Raw genomic sequence first — 15364 nt, 5'->3', positions numbered from 1 at the left:
ATATAACGTCCATAATTTATTAATAGGTGCATTAGTTTATAATGTGCTAGGTATTTATGTATTTAGTGGAACATTTGAGGCACTGAGACTTGCATACGGCCGGTAACTACATTGTACCTTGTACAACTTTTAACTCCAAAATTAAGTTCATTATAAGTAAAATCTATCTGTTACAAACGTTACATGATAGATAGATACAATGATAGAAGCAAGATATAATAAATTGATTTAGGTAAAGAATAGCACAAAAAAGGTTAAGAAACACTTATCCACACATATTTTTCTTATATGATTTAATCGAAATTTATATTGAAATGTATTTAAAAATTAAATTTTATTTTAAATGCTTTAAGCCAAACAGTAAAATAAATATTGTTAATATTTTGAATGAGTTTCAGCCACTTAATGCTCTATTTACTTTTCTCTTATCGAGCTTGTCTGGTAATATTTGTATTTTTTATTTAATTATTATATGGTTTATGGTTTCAATTATATGTTAATTATGCATAAGTCCAAAATATTAAGTCAGAAATTTAAACAGTTTTATTTATCTTCATTTCTGTTTATTTTATTAGTAATATTTTGATAAATTTGTTACCATATTAATCCCGATTAACATATTTCAGGTCAGTATTTCTTTTTTAGTTTTTGTTAAAATATTTGTTATGTCTGACATATGTAATAGGCAATAATAATATATAGTTTGAGAATAACAGATGAACAAAATCATGTCCAAAAAAAAATCTTTAGCTTTGCTGCAATTCAAATAACCTTCTCACGAAGGTTCTGAGACTTCAATAGAAAAGTTGGTTAAGAAAAAATGCATCCCTTAAAATTTCTCCTCGTCTAATGTAATCCAATATCTTAAATTTTTATAAGTGAAATAACTTAATATAAAGCTTATATAATATTTCATCTATCCACCAGCTCTGTTTGTAGATTAAATCATATTCAATGTAAGGAAAAATCTCTTTTGAATTGATTGGAAAACTTTTCTACAATATTATTAATATTATTATTATTATGCATATTATATGCATAGCACTTAATAAAAGCTCTCTAAATATTACTTATAATATATCATAATCACTTGAATGTCTTTTAAGCACAGTCACACGATTAATTGTAGCCAAAAAAAGCAATTAAATCATCGATTTGAACAAAGCTATCCGGACCAAGTAATTGTTATTTTCTATTTCAAGTAATTTATATATTTTTTAGTTCATCATTTGGGCCATTTAAGGATTGCTATTGATAATCTCGCTTTTTTCAAGGTAATCAATGGACAAAATTCCACGCCCATACCAAAATACAAATGTCATAATTTTGTCAGCTGTTTGATGTGTTTTTGGCTCCCTCTCTCAATTGATTTCCAATTCTACTCTGGCATCAAATGGTGGACTCAGGCTTCATCCGATGCCGCTGCACCGATGCAAAATGTTCTTTTTATCCGGATTTAACAGCCCTAAATAGGATTCACAATCATCGACACGTTGTTGTCTTTGGTCAACTGTCAGCAAACGCGGATCCTATGTCTAAGAGAACTATCTCATAGATAAATACTCATGCAAAATGAAGTCGACACGTTCCTTTGAGATCTTTAAGATGTAAGCTATCTTTGTCGATTTTGTTGACTTTATATTTGCTTTTCAAGGCGTTTAGCATCATCGGTGTTCATAGGGCGGACTTTAAAAACAACTGAACACTTCTCTACTACACCTACAGTGTAGTAGAGTTTTTTGCTGTCACAATGTTTTGTCCCATCAAAAAGCAATAATTAACCAAGACATGACATTGCTTTAAATCCATTCTAAAAATATAAAAAGTACTGTAACTAAGACAGTTCTAACTGAATGACTAATCCTTCAAATGACATAATGTTTAAATCGAAGACACTTGTAAGTTATTTAAAGTTATATGGATTTTTTATTAGTAGTGCTGTCAGTACTACCATCCTACGTACCCATCAGCCGATATGTCAACGTGGTAATGCAAGCAATTTAAATTACAATTATTATTATTATTTTAAGCCAGCTATTATTTTAAGCTAATTCATACTCGTATATGAAAAATGCGAGCTCTGGTTTTGTTATTTAAATTATTATTTTAATGGCTTCTGATGATAATCAGTTCGTAATTGTTAAAATCCATTTCTCTCTTTCAATACACACTTGATGCACTTTTTTAGGATTTTTCTGTGGAAACTTTTTAATACTTTTCCATTTGCTCCATTTAAATTAATTTTAATGCCTCCCCGCTGCACAGAGTCACCAAAGCGTTTGTTTGTAAATAAATTTGAATAAATACGGAATTTATGCTCGCAGCTGCGGCGCATCGGCAAAGCCCACGACGGCAATTTTGTGGACTTAGTGCGGTACTGCAGTATTATCTCCCATTGCCGGCGTTTATGCTAACTAAAACGTATCAAACGCTTAAATTGTTTTCAGTTTATTAGCATTTATAATGCGATATATAATGCGATACTTTACTTATGCACATTTATAATTTTTTACCAAATTTTTCTCTCCTCAATAGATTTTGTTCGGTTGAGCGTGAAATTTGTGTGGCACAGTTTTTCGGTTGTCAATTTTTAGGTAAATCTCCTCCTGCATGACACAACATTATTTATTTTCATAATATTTAAAATTTCGAAAATTTTATTGAAAATATTAATTTCTCAAATAATTCATTCACATAGGGATCTACTCATCCCTGAAGTACACAAACGTAATTTAGAATAAAAAATCAGGGCAAAGTGCTTTTTGAAGCCACCAGTAATGAAATAATTGAAAGTCCTTGAGTCATTGCGGGTGAATAAATTTCACTTAAAAATTCTCTTTTTACTTCTTTACCATTTTGCGCTATTAGAAAAAATTTTAAAAAATTTATAAAATATTTCGAAATACTTTTAACTCGTTAATTTTTAAAAATTTACTGCCTTTGTGCAGTCAGTTAATTGGATTATCATAACCATTGCTCCACCGTTGCTCCGCTATTGCTCCGCCATGGCAACGCAATTACAGTGCCACCAACCGCTACGACTACACCTAATGTCGGAGCCGTACAGCACCGTACAACAACAACAACATTTCCAAGTTTGTATATATGATGTAATTGTTTTGGAAAACAACGTTCGCAGTAGAGAACTCTGTAACACATGCCCGCAGCACTTTCTGTACATTAGAGCACATGCGAAAAAATCCAAAAAAATCCTGTGAAAAAAGAAAGTTTTCAAGTTGCTGGTTTTTTATTTTTAATTACTAAAAACAAAGTTTTATAAACTTTTACTGGTACTCGGTGGCGTCACAAAAGTATCGGACCCCAGCTCAGTTTTAAGTTTTAAGCTATGCACAAAAATGGGATAAAACTGAAATTGAAGCAAGAAAAAAATAAATACTGAAATAAAATCACACAAATTTAGTAAAGCTAAAATGCTGGTATTTTTATTTTAGATTTTTATTACATTTTAAGTACTTTAAAGTTAAAAGCAAACTTTTTCAGAACTTCATATTTAATTCTCTCTGGAATTTTTCTTCTTTTTTTACAAGCAACAATACACTTCGAAAAGTTGTAAGTCTTTAAATGAAACTGCAGTTCAATCATGATACCCTTAAAATTCTTAAAATAGAATTGAAGAGATTCGATTTTATTTTCTATTTGGATTAATAAGTAGGAGAAGAGTCAAATTTAGGAAAAATATTTAAGTACTTCACCGAAAGTGTTTATTTTTTGCATATTATATCCTTGTTGTTATACATAATTTTGAGAGTCCTTTCAGAGTGAGTAATCCATTCCTTAATTCACCCGACATTAATATACTTCCACTCATCAATAATCTCTTCTATCCAAAATGACAGAGAAGAGGGAATTTAAAAGTCTTTCATAGCTAATCGAGGAGCATTTTATCCTCCTTCGACTTTAACTACCTAGGATCCTAATGTATAATTTTTTAAACATAGTTTTTGTTTATGTGATACTTATATTTTAATACGAATCACTGTTTTTAATAACACCAAAAAGTTCCTTTTCCTAATAAAACATTTTTTCCATATTTACTTCAAATCCTTTTTTCTTTCAACTAACGTATTTATGTAGAAGTTATACTAATTACACATATGATAGGTTGATTGACTTAAATGGCGATATAGTTACACAAGAAATGGTTATTTTTTAAATAAAAATTAAAATTATTTAAATTATTTAAAACTATCTTTCAATAGAGAAATGCTAGAACAACCGTTTCTCATTCAATGAATAATCCTTCAAAATTTTCACTAAGCAAAGTACTGAGGGGACACAAATGAGTTGATTATTAATCGACATTTTGTTACCACATTTACCACATTAGAAATAAGATTTAAAATGAGTTTTTTTATATCTTACTTGAAGATAATTAGGTTGAAGGTAATGGAAGGTTATAATTATTTTAATATCAAAGTTTAGAATGATCGTAGGTTTGTGGATTTTCGTAGTGGTCACATTTCTTCTAATCTAGGGATGTATCCTCAATGTATTATAAAAATAAATGTGAAGGGTGAGCTAATTGTAGCTCACTGGGACTTGTTTACGTTCATTACAAACTTTGACTTGCTCTTCTTCCCTTCAGAGCAGTATATTCTGTCACTTTTTCTTCTTCTAGGTGCCTTGTCCGCTTCGAACGTTGGCAAACATGATTGCTATTTTGACTTTATTTACAGCCTCTCGAAAAAGTGATCTTGTACTTTTATTAAACCCTTGACTTAAATTCTTCAGCCATGATATTTTTCGTCTTCCAGGGCCACGTCTGCCTTCAATTCTACCTTCAATTCTGCCTCTGTCACTGCATTTTCAAATTTTCATTACATTTTTGACAAACATCCATTTCTGTGGTTAAACTCAGTATGTAGTTAGGATCATCTTGATTTGTATGACCATCCACAAGCATAAAATTTAATTTAACACTATAAATCATCCCATTGAAGCAATGTCAGCACTTCTGCTCGCACAAATCTATTGCAGATTGTGATATCCTTAAAGTTGTCTGGGAGAGACTAGTTATATTAATCACTGTTATTTTCGTATATTATTGTTATTAACCATATCATCTTTTAGATGAAACTAAGAAAATGCGAGAATTTCAAGTTTATTATCTCTGCCAGATCAGTGAAAAAAACCTGTATTACATTAAAGTCCGTAGTTCTAAAAATGAATGGAGAAAGTAATTAATGGATTTTACTTATAATTTATTTATGATACAATCCACTTGTCAAATTACGCCATCATTAAAGCAAGGGCACATTACTCTGTTTATACTACCGTAAGTGCACTATTAGTACTACAGAAAGATTTACAGTTCTATCAAACACGAAATCTTCGCATTTGGTCAGTAAATCATTTGAAAAGGCTACGATGAATTCTTTTATATTCTTAAAAAGTTCACACATGGGGGCTTGTACCGATATGTTAGCTTTATTTACATGCATTCCTAAACCTCTTCTGACCATATCATCTGCTACTCTCTTTCGTTGAATGTTGCTATGCCCTGGAATCTAGCAAATTGAAGCTTTGTAATATTTGATGTTCAATAGTGAGGCACGATATTTCATCACAGTCGTCGATTAAACCGTTTTGGACTCGATTGCTCCCATCTCTGACTGGCTGTTCAATTTCAAACAAATGACGAATTGCACCAATTTGTATTTTATTTGCAATTGCATATATCTCGGTCAAAATAATACTGCAAGACAGGTAGGTTAGAAGTATGACAACCGTTTTTACATATCTCCCTAGTAGATACCCGCTCTCCTTCTCTTAGATAAATTCAAAGTAACATTAACAAAATTTAAATAAATGGAGTTACCATTTACGATTTGCCTAAATGTTAACGTTATCTAAATGGTAACTCTAAAATTACCCACTACGGATCGTCCTTTGACATTTAAGAATACTCAAATTAATTCATTCTGTTTAAAATTATTAATACTCTTGCTTCTTATAATAATCTTGATTTATAGCATAGTAATTTCTATTACTATAAATTATTAAAGTCTATCCTGATTGGGAATTGTACTTGGACCTTAGTAGCAAGAGCCAAAGTTGCTAACCACTAGGCTAGGTATCGAATGTATCTAATGTTCACAAATTTAAGGCTGGGTGATCATCAACTTCTTGGCGCTGAATACATGTCGTGCTTATTCCTTTTTATTTGATTTTCCATAATAAATCAAAGAGATTATTATTGATGATTTAAACCACCATTTAAAAGATTTTTCCTTGAAGTTTCCATTTTTTATTTTTATTTTTATTTTTATTTTCATTTTCATCTGCAATTATTTAAAAAAATCTCAATCTTAATTTGTCATGAATATTTTTGATTCTGTTCCAGCAATCTACTATAACATTTTTAAATGGATATCTGAGTATATTAATAAAATCTTTCTTCTTCTTTGTATCTTTTCATAAATCAACTTTTAAACTCCGACCAATTCCGCACAACAACAATGGAAACAATATCAGGTGCAATATTCGAACAAGGCACAGATGAAGTGCAGTCCGCCTTTAAATATGCGATGCTGAATCATAATCTCAATGTATCATCGAGACGGTTCGAGTTGCAAGCCTACGTGGACGTCATCAACACAGCGGATGCATTCAAATTGTCGCGATTAAGTAAGTCATCGAAAACAGATACAAAAACAAAAATACGAAATAAGAAAAAAAAAAGAGAAAATAAATTAATAAAATTTAAATGCAGATATAAAAATGAAAAAGTGGCCATTTGCAAAACTGCCTTTCATTAATTATGCACAATTTTTTTTAAATAAATTTATTGTAACTACATTTTTCGTTTAATTCGACTTTGTGCACCAACAGTTCAATATATTCAATATTTCATTGGAACCTCTTTTTTTCTGTTTATTTATTTTGTGCTTGCATCTTTCAATTTATGACTGCTACCGTTGCAATTGTGATTTCAGTATGCAATCAATTTTCGCGTGGCGTTTATTCGATGTTGGGCGCAGTATCTCCGGATTCCTTTGACACATTGCACTCGTACAGTAACACATTTCAAATGCCATTTGTGACGCCATGGTTTCCGGAAAAAGTAAGTTCAACTTTATTTAAAATAATTTCTCTATCCTATTTCCTTAATTTTTTTGTTTTGTTTCTTCCCCCCTGATGTTGCGAATGTAAATAGTTTATTTTGGTATTTTATGATTTTGGCATTTATATATATACATATATATATATATATATGCTTTATAATGTATAACATTCCGTAGCAAACAAATTTGTATGATTTATTTATGTGCAATAAAATGACTGAGTTTTTAAAAAAATATTCTTGAATTATGTTTACACAGCCAAATACGCGATTTAAATGTCGAAAACAAAATTTTTTATAGTTTATGAGCGCACATAACTTTTCCGGGCTAACACGGCGTATGATTTACATTTACTTTAAAATATTATTATTATGCACATAAGTAAGGTTTTTACGGTGCAGTGTGTGAGGATTTCACAATCATACATTTGTATATGATAAAATAAATCAGGAATCAGCCTGAGTGAGTTCACTGGCTAGAAGTAGTTGGAGTAACCTTTAGACATAAATATCAATTTTGGACTATATTTGGTAGATATTTTTTACAATTGAGTCTGGGTTAACAGAGAGGGGCTAAACATGGATTTAAATATTTTTGTTTGAATTTTTGTATAAAAATTATAAGGTAGAAGAAAAATAATTGAGTGGAAGTAGTACTATCAGAGGAAGGAAAATATGGATTTCGAAATTTTTTTGAAATTTTTACATAATATTAAAAAGTAGAACAAAATAAATTAATTTATTGATAGAAACGGTAGTACCAGAGAGAAATAAAACAAGGATTTAAATATTCTTCTTATGAAGTAGAGCAATGTCAATTGTTTTATTGGTAGGAATTGTAGTGTTAGAGGGACGCAAGATATAAATTTTAATCATTTATTTAAATTTCTGTATAGAAATTGAAGAGTAGAAAAATGTTAGCTTTTTTATTGATCGAAAAAGTATTACCACTGAGAAGTAATATATGGATTTAGGCCTTATTTTAAGTTTTTGTATAAAAATTTTACTATAGAATAAAGAAAGGTTATTTGTTTTATTGGATACAGTAGTATTAGAAAGGTAAAACTTGGACTTAAATATTTTTTCAAAATTTTTCTAAAACAATAATAGAGTAAGAGACAATAATTATTTTATTAATAAAAGTAGTAGCAACAGAAGCATTATATATAAATTTTAAAATAATAATTAAAAAATTATGAAGTAGTGTAAGATGGATAATTTGATTGGTACGAGTGCTAGTATTAAAGGGAAGAAAAAGCTAGATTTAAATTTTATTACATTGATTCTTAATGTCTCTTTTGACGAAAGAAGCTTAATTATTATTATGAACGATTGTCTTCAATAGGGAAGGTTTTTTATCGAACAGTCGCGAAATTGCAACAATTATTTTTTTTTGTTTCTTCATTTAATTTTCTAATAAAATATTATGGTAGAGAAAGATTGATAAGATTATTGATAGAAATAGAAGTATAATTGCTTTATTGATAAGAATAGTAGCACCAGAGAGAAACAAAACACGGATTCTAATACTTTTTTTTCAGTTTTTATATAAAAAAGAAGTAAAAGCTTTATAAATTGGCTATGAATCCGTTAGCTTTATTAGCTTATCTATATACTTTTAGATTTTATAACTTAAATAAATATATTTTAGTCTACGAAACACAAAAAATGTTAATTCTTTTTGAAATAACTTGATTCAATGAAATATAGTTTATAATGAATATATTAAAATTACATGATTTACTCTATCAAAGTAACCCTTTAATCAGGTAATTAATGACTAGTTTGTCCTTCGATCGAATTGTGAGTAAATTGTGTGTAAAAGGAAGATTCATTAAGAATAAAAAATTTTATTTTTCGCAATTTCTGTTTCAATACTTAAAACCACTCCACTATCAGATTAAATACAAAGTTTCATAATATCTTTAAGCATAAATTTTGTTTATGTTTTTCACCGTTGACTTTTTTATTATCCATATAATTAAATTAATTATTACATTACATGTCAAATTGAAAGCAATAGTAGTTTACTATAATTAACTTTATCGTTATTATTCATCAAGTATAACATCAAGTATACAATATCAAGTGCAGTTGACAATTTTAAATTAAACATATTTTTGTCGTCAACTCCATGGATTGTTTTCGGACGCGTATTTTCCTTAATTTGTGACGTAAAATGTAAATCATACGCCTCGTTGGCTGTAAACTAAAATCAACTTTCCAGATATGAAGCAATACTATAATAATAAAAACGAAAATATGGCCGAAAATAAAGGAAAAATGAATAAAAAATTTAATAAAGTTATAAAAGCGTTCCTGTTCCAAATAAACAAATCATAATAATAATTTTATGTTTTATTATCAAAACAATGGCGGCAACAGTGGTTGTTGCCATTACTAATTCCACGGTCTCCACTGTCACTTACACCACTTAAAAGTGCTGTGCTATCTAGAGCCAGCCTGCAGTCACTGTTATTTCAATCACAATAAATCATTCGCCATAAATCCTGGCACAATGCGTGCTCTGCCTGTTTGCTTATGTGGCATCCGATGTCGCTGAGCCAAACTTTAGCTGGCGCTTATGCACAGAGGACTCACATAATCAATTCATACAGTTTCTGAGTTTTGTTATACAATATCTTTGTATTTTGTATTGTTTTCGACTTAATATTCGCGTATTTCATTTTGTGAATTTTTATCTTCTTTTTCTTCACTATTTGCCTATCAAACGACGCTTCGCTTTATGCTGTGCTCCATTGGATTTTGCAATTCTGGTATGGCATACTTGGATACTCCGATTTTGCGATTTTGCACTCGGTACATCACCCATGTACTCCGCTTGTGGGTGCGCCTTGATGTGTTGCCGATTCGTTTGCCGCTTGTGTAGGTGCTCACACCCTCATCCGGTTTTCTTGATTTTGCCATCAGTATGCGTCCCGATTATCATCAGGCGATTATTGATACAATACAATTTTATGGCTGGCGCAAAATAATTTATCTCTACGATTCGCACGATGGTAAGTAGCTCTATGCATGTAGATACTTCAATTTTCTCTCAAATCTGGCTGGCAATGTTAAGTTTGAGTTATGATTATGACTTGACAGCAATGTCAAAGCAAATATTTTTTATTATAAAAATTACAATCAACAATTTTGCTTATACTCAGATAAATAAACAGTAGAGCAGTAAACAGTGGGGCAAGCCCGAGATACAGCATAATAATAAGTAGTTCAAATTGAGCAAACAAGCCAAGAACAGCAAACAACAGCAAACAACGGCAGCAAATAAACTGACAGACAGACAAGACTGCCATGCTGAGAGACACTTAGACAAACAGTTAGACAGTTGAAGACGTACGTGTCCTATTAATAAACGAAATGTTGAGATTTTTATCATGGCCTGTCATTACTTATTGTTGCCGTCTTGTTAACGTTGGGAAGCAAATATTTTGCTTTACTGCTCGCAATAATGAACGGAAATGACACAAATTTGTATGATACGCTCTCGGAATCGTCTCATAAAATTTATATTAATTTTTAATTTAATTTGTGTGCAATTTTAATCACCGTACTAAGCAAGAGGCACTTAAAATATTGTTGAGAAATGTGCAAAATTTAATTATTCTTGTGTAAGCAATTCAATGGTAATGAATTTGCCCATTTGCTTGAATATTGAACACATTTTTGCCTTGTTAAGCTAAAATAAATGCTCTTTGAACAACAAAGATATCAGTTAACACTCTAATTGCTTATAATTAAAATTCACTGATACTTAAACTAAATCATTTTATATGAGAATTCACTTTGAACAGTAGTATAAATCAATAACGACTAAAGTAATACCAATAATATTGTTTAAAAGTATATAAATGAATCCAAATGTCAGAAAGATAATAATGTGTATATTTGTATACATATCAGAAAGATAATATTCTTCATATGTATACATATACATATTCAAAAGATAATATTGTTTATATGTGTATGTATATGTACACATCTTAATGGTTTTTTTTTTGTTTTTTTTTTAACGAGGACTAAAAATATCGAAAGCCTAAGTCAGTGCGAAACTTTAATCCGCTAAAAACATGTTCGGATGGAGAGTTCCTCCTAGTATTACGTCAGAAAGGCGTCCTGAGGATCAGCTAAAATCGTTAGTTATGTCATCTGAGTTCGTAACTGTCCTATTTCTTTAAGTAAGACCTCTCTTGTGGCACGTTCGCTGGCACGAAGCCGGCTACATCTTAATGGTTATATTGTTTATATGTGTCTACGTATTGGAAAGATAATATTCTTTCTAAGTGTATATATATATATGTAAATATCCAAAAGTTAAGATTGTTTATATGTATAAACAAACATACATATCGAAAAAATGGTACTATGCTACTGGCTTTATGTATAGGTGGCGCTGTTCTGTTAAGTCGAAGCATAAAATACCATAAATATCTTTGAACTCACATATATATTTCCATAAAGTTCTTTAAGTTAATTTAGGCTCAGATAAGTTTATAATATTTGTTTAGTATTTCGTAGGGAATAAAAATATATAAATTATAAATATAAACACATAAATATTTATGTATTCTTTTCTATTCGTATATTCTTTAAATATATTTAATACATATATCAAGAAGATAACGCTGTGGTACTGCCCTATATAAGAAGGGCAGAATAGATAATGATGGTTATTGATGATGAACCCTTTAAGAACTTTTTATGTTTCCTTTCAAGCTTGAAAGCAGAATGTACTCCAAAACTTATTCTCAATAATTTCGTTTCACTTGATTTTTTAATTTGCTCTGAAGAATGTATATATGTAGGCAAACCTATCAACAATAGCGATACTATGGCAATCGTACAAACTATGAAGAGACAATCTCTACAATGATCGTTTTAGAATGTGTATTGCAATCTTCCTGAATGGATCTAAGTACTTTGTTAAAATATTTAATTCTAACTCTGTTACAGAATTAAATACAGATGTCAAATAATGTATAATCTTCATCCCTTAACTCACTGTTCCCCTCCAAATCATTGCCGGAACAGAGCATATATGTTAAACTAATTGTCCAGGTATAAAACTGTACCGAGAGTGTGATATATCCAACTCTATTTACAGTTCTTTATTTCTTCTATGGCTGTACCAGTATTTCAGTAGAAATATGTATGAGCTTATATATGTAAATAGAATATCAATTTTGAGTAGAAACTGTTTATTAGTATTTTTATTTTGTTTTATTTTAAGTAATTTTTATTTTTGAACTTCTTTTTGTTTATACAAAAACTGCAACTCTACTTAACCTATATTCAAACCATATTTACTGATTTTGAATTCTTCATACTTTGTCTCTATCGGTATTACTTCGTTATCTGTGATGTTGGCTTGTTATTTTTAGTGTAGCTGTAACTTCAATTTATTTATATTATTTATTAGTTTCAATATTTTTGATAATATGTAGTTATAAAGCAATATATAAATAAACTCAAAGCGTTTAACTGCATTTATGTTAGTAACTAAAACTCACCAATGAACTGCCAATAGAAAATTAATTTATTAAAATTTTTGGAAATATTCACAGTTCTACATTTTAGAAATTATCAAGCACACTGGTCTTTTTTGTTTAAAAATTTGTTTTCAATAACAAAAACAAAATTCCTGTGCTTGAATCCTCCTAGTTTACCTTGTCGTACTCATATTGAGGCTCACATTGCGTATGAGTGCTATAAATTCATCGTAGCCAATGTCGCAGTCCCTTTATAATATGGTATAATATAAATCATAGAAAATTTAAATGGATATTTTAAACCAGTAGATGCCAACAGCCAGTAGAAAGTGGAAATTACTTCGTTAGCAACAAATACGCAATTAAAATCAGAAACATCTAAAATTACAAATACGAGCTGCTAACTTAAGAGGTATCCTGCTCGTTCGTAATCCTGCAATGTGAGTGGCAGCAAACTGAAAATTTTTCAGATAAAAAGCTACAGCACCAACTTAAGCATGAAACATTGTAATAGATATGCTCATATAACAGAAAATAGAAAATGGAAAATAGACAACAGAAAAGCAATTAAAAAATAAAATACTCGTTGTAATAAAACTCCAATGCAGGACATCAACATAATATGTTTATAGCAGTGCTCGTACATAAGCACATAAATTTTAATTTAACAAAAAGCACAAAAAGCACAAAAAGAAGATTTAACATAAAAAATACAAGCTTAGAAATCGGAACTAAGAAAATAAATTGTTAAATTCAACACTTGCCTTGCCTACGGCTGGCACAAAATGTACATACAATATTTAGTAAGGACATCCATATCCATACCGAAGGAGTGTGTGTGTTTCTCTGTGTCTATATTCTCCTATATCTATATTAGTTTGTGAAGGCAGAAAGGATATGCTAACGGCAGCAAACAAAAACAAAACTACAATAAAAATAAAAATAAAACAAGAATGTATTCTGCAATAATATCAAAATCGAAAATGGATACTCAACTAAAGTAAAAGTCGTTTATACCAATAAAACTTGCCACATGAATTATAGACATTGTTCTTGTACTATATGCAGTATGTATGGTATGTGTTGTATATGTCGTATTTGTGCTATTATTATTATATTTGTTGTACTTGAGTTGTAGTTGCTAGTTGCTGTTATAGTTTAAGTTATTGTCGTTGCTGTTAAAGTTGTTCTACTCAAAATATCGGATATAAGAAATAGTGTATATAATAAAAGTTCATGTAAAAAAGTTTTGCATTTCCTTGTAATAAACTCATACATGTTTAACACACAAATAAGAATTCATGCAAATACCAAATAAACAAATATACAAATACAAACATACAAACAAGCAAATACACAAACACACAAAGCTACAGATAGAGATAGAGTAACATAGATACAGAAATAGAAATTTAACGTAGATGCATAGATACAAAAATACCAAAATAGCTTACATGGACCGTTTTGCTTAAAGTGGAATCCGATGTAGGCGTTTGCATAGCATACATCCAAGTTCTCGTAACTCTATATCTCCAGGAAATTCAACTGTTGGCTATGTCTGTAATACGAAAAGAACAAATAAACTAAAAACGACAGCATGAAAAATGCGAAATTCAATACAATTAAATGGAGCAAAAATTTTATGCTCAAAACAAGCAAAAAGTTGGACGTTGACAAAATGAATTTTCTAACTTATGCATATGTATGCATTATGTATGTGACAGTCAGTAGTATAGTAGTAACTTATCTTTATATAACGAAATGTAGTTATCAGAGTATACGAACATTCACTAACTTATTTTTAAATTTTAAAGTTATGTGCTTTCAAAAAGGACTCTCTGCATCGATTTATAGTTAAAATCTGTACGAACTGAAATGCAACAACAGATGACCAACAAGGACTCACATATTTTATTTCATTGACAGCTATACATATTAAATTATATTCATATTGTAGTGGAGTGTGGAATAGTAATAAATGTAGTTATCCTGCGAAAACATTTTATATTTATTGATATTAACGTAATCCTTTCATTTCGAATTATTCTGCTCAAATCCATAAAAATAAAATAAAGAAACTAAAAACAAATCTCATATAAACATATCTATAGATACATTTATAAACAAAGCACTGGTCTTAGTAACTATGAATAAGAAATATAAATCATTAAATCGAAGTAAATTGGTTTAAGTATTTTTAAAATAATAAAATACCTTTTATGTTTACGAAAAATTTATTAAAATATTTTTTTAAATAACTACTAAATCATATTTCAAAGTTATTTTAACATTATGTTATGAATATACATATTTACAGTATTGAGAATATCTAGCCGCACTCTTTTTAAGTATAAATCTACTGCCTATTATAAAGCATTTACTAAAGTAGAGTCAATTTATCAAAAGAGGGATTGATTCAAAAAATGATGCCAAATATTTAACTATAGATTGAGATAGTACTATAGCATAGATACTATGCATAAATTGATACAAGATACTATAAACAATCTGCTGACCCATATATAAATTGACATCTACTTCAATTACTACTTCGATCTGAACGCTCAATTTTGTTCAGACTCGATGAAAAAAAGTTTGTATCCATAAGAAATATAATGGAATAAAGCATTTTAAAGAATATCAACTCATACTGATGGTTATGAACTTAAGCATATGATAAGCACCCGAATAACTGATATCTCAACTCCTGCAAAACGACGAACAAACGTTAGCAATGAAAATTTATTCATGTGAATAATCACTTGAAAGA

General features: G+C 29.6%; 1 protein-coding gene across 1 annotated transcript in view; it reads left to right on the top strand.

Annotated features, from left to right (window-relative positions):
• Nucleotides 1-15364, top strand: part of LOC119668760 (glutamate receptor 1-like) — a gene marked incomplete at its 3' end in the record, with an annotated part of 58117 nt that overhangs the window by 3766 nt on the left and 38987 nt on the right. The window contains 3 exon segments of the mRNA XM_038078372.1: nucleotides 6496-6648; nucleotides 6957-7084; nucleotides 9975-10104. Coding sequence (XP_037934300.1) covers nucleotides 6496-6648; nucleotides 6957-7084; nucleotides 9975-10104 — 411 coding nt within the window.

The sequence above is a fragment of the Teleopsis dalmanni genome, chromosome 1 (assembly GCF_002237135.1).
Source record: "Teleopsis dalmanni isolate 2A chromosome 1, ASM223713v2, whole genome shotgun sequence".
Classification (NCBI taxonomy): Eukaryota; Metazoa; Arthropoda; class Insecta; order Diptera; family Diopsidae; genus Teleopsis; species Teleopsis dalmanni.
The sequence above is the reverse complement of the archived record's forward strand: the minus strand, read 5'-3'. Positions and strand labels throughout refer to the sequence as shown.